At 45.0% G+C, this 4,720-nt stretch overlaps 1 protein-coding gene across 1 annotated transcript; it reads left to right on the top strand.

Annotated features, from left to right (window-relative positions):
• Window positions 1–421: 421 nt before the first annotated feature.
• fzd10 (frizzled class receptor 10) lies at window positions 422–3,692 on the top strand. The gene has a single exon (XM_023290957.3). It carries the CDS (start codon window positions 1,207–1,209, stop codon window positions 2,965–2,967), a length of 1,761 nt encoding a protein of 586 aa, XP_023146725.2. The 5' UTR covers window positions 422–1,206; the 3' UTR covers window positions 2,968–3,692.
• Window positions 3,693–4,720: the final 1,028 nt, after the last annotated feature.

Raw genomic sequence — 4,720 nt, 5'->3', positions numbered from 1 at the left:
CTTGAGCGCTGCCTTATTATCTAAAGGGATATTCCAGGCTTTATTTTATGGCCACTACGAGAGCTAAAGGTTGCACTGATCCAAAACATGACTTTTAAAAATGAAAACTGAGGAAAAATGTAGAAAACTTGAAAAAAAAAAAAGTAATAAAATGGCAGATATTCATCATGCTTTCTTCAAGAGGGAGATGCACTGTTATAAGAACTTTACAAAGAAAGAGGGAAAGTGGGGAAACACACATTCATTTTGGTTCACACACGTGCATCCAGTTAAAATGCTGCTTGTGGTCTTTGTGCGCTCCTGAACCTGTGCGCCTGTGAGCCATGTTGCGCAACATTTCGGGATTCTCCTCAAAATGTGTCTGTAGTCGAAGTTTGTTGCCCGAGTCCAAACAAACAGAGAGAGGGAAGTTTGCTGTGAGCCTTTGAAAGTGCTGTAATGAACAAGCTGTTCCGCACGATTTGAAAATAATCCGCGTGTCAGTGTCATCTTTCTTATGCAAAGTAGCTGTCTTTGAAGGCGGATCTTTTGGCAGGTTAGACCGGGACGGAGGCTCCGACCAGCTCAGACGAGCGCCGCCACCAAACGCATCAACTGCCTGCTTTACGGGAGGAGCGTAATCCTTCATTTCTGGGACACGTTTATGACGATCACCGAGGATATTTATCCCACTTATTTTGCAGGCTGATTCATTGTTTTTTTGCAGGCTGATTCATTGTTTTCTGGTGCCTTGCGAGGAGCCGCGTAAAGAGCTGGAGGGAATTTATTTTTGTTGTTTTTCCAAGTTGCCGCACAGGGACTGAAATCGCAGAGCAACACAGACACAGACTCCCCGAAAAAAAAGTGTCATGAAACGTGAAAACGGACCAGTGAGTGTTTTGGAAACATCAAGGGAACTAATCGGGAGAGCCAGAGACTCAGTTTTGCTCCCAACACACTGATATGTGCGGAGCGGGAGACGGAACAAGTAGCTCCACTTCAGCCACTAACTGAGCGCATGAAAGCATGGACCTGACGGCACACTGCCAGCGAGGAGACATTGTCGGACCGTAGCGGGATTTATGCTTTTGTTTAACCCTCCATTTCCCAAGTGTGGAAACGATGGTCTAGAAAAAGACAGCTGAGTAAGTTTTTCCCCATTTTACCGCCAACACTGACTTTTTCATGAAAGAAACTTGTGCGTTTTCTCTGAATTAAGAAGAGAGAATGTGTTCAACTGTTAAACTGAGCCTGATCTGTGTGCTGCTGCTGCTGCTGCTGCTGTGGACTGGTGGTGGTTCAGCAATCAGCTCAATAGACCCAGACTGGTCAGGAGAGGGGAGATGTCAACACATCAGTATCCCCCAGTGCAAAGACATCGGCTACAACATGACCCGCATGCCAAACCTCATGGGCCACGATGACCAAAAAGAGGCAGCTATAAAGCTGCAGGAGTTTGCCACTCTCATAAGGTATGGATGCCACAGTCACCTCAAATTTTTCCTGTGTTCCCTGTACGCTCCCATGTGCACAGAGCAGGTGTCAAACCCCATCCCGGCGTGTAGAGTTATGTGTGAGCAGGTGAAAGTGAAATGCCTGCCGGTGCTGGAGAAGTTTAGCTTCCCCTGGCCAGATTCCCTGGACTGCTCCCGTCTGCCCACCAAAAATGACCCAAACAACCTCTGCATGGAGGCACCCAACAACGGCTCAGACGAGCCTCCCAAAGTGTCCCACACCCAGCCTCCAGAGTTCAGGCCACAGCGGCCTCTGAGTGGACAGGACCTGCACCTGAAGGACAGCAGCAGCAAGCAGGCGTGCAGCAACCCAGGAAAGTTCCACTTTGTGGAGAAGAGTGAGTCCTGCGCCCCTAAATGCTACCCCAAAGTGGATGTATACTGGAGTCAGGGGGACAAGCAGTTCTCTCTGGTGTGGATGGCCATCTGGTCCATCCTCTGCTTTGTCTCCAGTGCCTTCACTGTGCTCACCTTCCTCATTGACCCGCAGCGCTTCAAATACCCAGAGAGGCCGATCATCTTCCTCTCCATGTCCTACTGTGTCTACTCTGTGGGCTACCTCATTCGACTTTTTGTGGGTGCTGACAGAATAGCCTGCGACAGAGACAATGGGGTCCAGTATATTATCCAGGAGGGCCTGGAGAGCACCGGCTGCACTATTGTGTTCCTCATCCTGTATTATTTTGGCATGGCCAGCTCCCTCTGGTGGGTCATCCTGACCCTCACATGGTTCCTGGCTGCAGGGAAGAAGTGGGGTCACGAGGCCATCGAGGCCAACAGCAGCTACTTCCACCTGGCAGCGTGGGCCATCCCAGCCGTCAAGACCATCATGATCCTGGTGATGAGGAAGGTGGCAGGGGATGAGCTGACAGGCGTCTGCTACGTGGGCAGCATGGATGTCAAAGCTCTCACAGGCTTTGTGCTCATTCCTCTCTCCTGCTATCTTATTATCGGCACTTCTTTCCTGCTGTCTGGCTTCGTGGCCCTCTTCCACATCCGCAAGATTATGAAGACAGAAGGAGAGAACACAGACAAGCTTGAGAAGTTGATGGTTCGCATCGGGGTCTTCTCCGTGCTCTACACCGTCCCGGCCACTTGCGTCATCGCCTGCTATTTCTATGAGAGGCTCAACATGGACTACTGGCGCATCCTTGCAGAGGAGCAGAAGTGCGTGGACAGCAGCGGGCCAGAGTCGGACGAGTGTGTCATGAAGGCCTCCATCCCCGCAGTAGAGATCTTCATGGTGAAGATCTTCATGCTGCTGGTGGTGGGCATCACTAGTGGTATGTGGATCTGGACCTCAAAGACTCTGCAGTCGTGGCAGAATGTGTTCAGCAGGAAGCTGAAGAAGAGGACGAGGAGGAAGGCTGCCAGTGTGTTCACCAGCAGCAGGCCTTACATCAAGCCTCACCCATCTCTCAAAGGGCATAGTACTAAATACGAGCCTACACGGCCTCCCCCAACATGTGTATAAGCTGGCTAGCTTTGTACAAACCCAAAAAATACTTTTAATGCCCTAACCAAGACTTATAATAATCACAGTGCCATCAAAAGAATCAAGGTTCATGTTTTATTTATGCTAAATGCATTGAAGATAATACAACGTGGGGTGTTTTTTTGTATCTTGAACCATGTCACGCAACAAGAGCTGCCTTTGTTTGAGAAAAAATCTGCTACTCCTGGATTCACTTATCCTATTGAGGAACTTGGTAGAGGAAAAAAAAATCGCATTGTTGCCAAGACAAAAAGAGTGGAATAAACCATTTGGATGTGCCATAGGGCTACTTGAATAATGTGCAATAGATGTTTTCCTTACAGGCAAAAAGACACTTGTACTGTTGGTGACAGATTACAGACAATGAAAGGACCCCATAGACAATGGAGGCAAATGGTCAGAGAGATGAGTGTTGTGTTGTGAGGCTTTTTCATGGAAATCGAGGCAGTGACATATATGTTTGAACTGGACTGAGAGCAGCTGTTGAAAGGCGCTCGAGACCTTACCAACTGCCCATTGTGAGGCAAATCCATGCCATAAATTAATCAAGCACTCCATATTAAAAACTTATTTGTACATGCAGTTTTCTTTTTTTTTGTTGACGTTATTTTGCTGTTTTATAGCACAAGGGAACGTTTGTATATATTTCTAAAAAAGTTGAGATTTTATAGAAAAATTAATAAAACGTTCTAGTTTTAAATGTTCGTGAAGCTGGAATTGTGTATTGCTATTGTGTTGTTATTCCCTGTCGTCGAAGCGAATGAATCTCCGTCCCCGTACAGCCACATATGAAGCTTGAGGGTTTTTTTGCTGTGCTTCTCACCATCGCCGTCATCCACAAGCAGTATGTAACAGTTATTTTAAAACATCATAAAACACTAAAAAATAATTAGCCTTAATTTGTAAATGTGATGGCATGTAAGAGCTGGGTTTTAAATAAGTTTCACATCAAGGCTGCTTTTAAGGAGACAGATATTTATTTCTCCATAATAACTGATTTCATGGGCAGTTTAGATCACCTCATAAATGTTGTGTATTTCCTGCTGTGGGGGAAAGAAAAAGTTGCATTTCTTTATAATACTGCACTTTGTAGAAAACAAGACACGCTGCTACTGTAGTCAACAGGAAGAGTATACAGTGGCTTTCTTATTTTTAAATGTAAGTTCCACTGTGAATACATCAAAGACAACTAAGCAAAATAACTGTCTGACATAAAAAGATTGGGTTTGGCCTTCTATGTGCAGTCTGTATATATTACTAAAAGGAAGCACAGTCACTTTGTTTTGGATTTATTCTGCATATTTTAATGTTGCATACGAAGGCTTTAATTTTTACATCTTTGCATTTCCAAAGCATCCCATAGAAATCATTAATATTGTATGTTGAGGTTTGATGTGTTGGGTGTAAATGTTGCAGTTAGATACATACCATTTGACTGATTTGATGTTTTCAGTTAATACCGTTCGTGTACATTTAAGTCAATTTATGCCAAAAAGGTGAATTCATGAAGAGAAGCTATTAGCTTTTGAATATTCTTGTTTAGCTGATGAAATGCCAATGGGTTCTCTGTGGTTTTCATCACAGTTCTGACAACCTGTTAATGATTTTTTTAAAATGTTCCTCCCCGCCTTTATGCTGGGTGCTTATATAAGTCTTTGTATAGTTTTTTCACACCAACTGAAGTGAATATACAACTTTATTTTAGGCTTCTCTCTCCCGTCTCACCCTCTTT

Source organism: Amphiprion ocellaris, chromosome 6 (assembly GCF_022539595.1).
Source record: "Amphiprion ocellaris isolate individual 3 ecotype Okinawa chromosome 6, ASM2253959v1, whole genome shotgun sequence".
NCBI lineage: Eukaryota > Metazoa > Chordata > Actinopteri > Pomacentridae > Amphiprion > Amphiprion ocellaris.
The sequence above is the reverse complement of the archived record's forward strand: the minus strand, read 5'-3'. Positions and strand labels throughout refer to the sequence as shown.

Coding starts and splice junctions, on each gene's coding strand:
- fzd10 (XM_023290957.3), top strand. CDS start 1,207: ATGTGTTCAACTGTTAAACTGAGCCTGATCTGTGTGCTGCTGCTGCTG.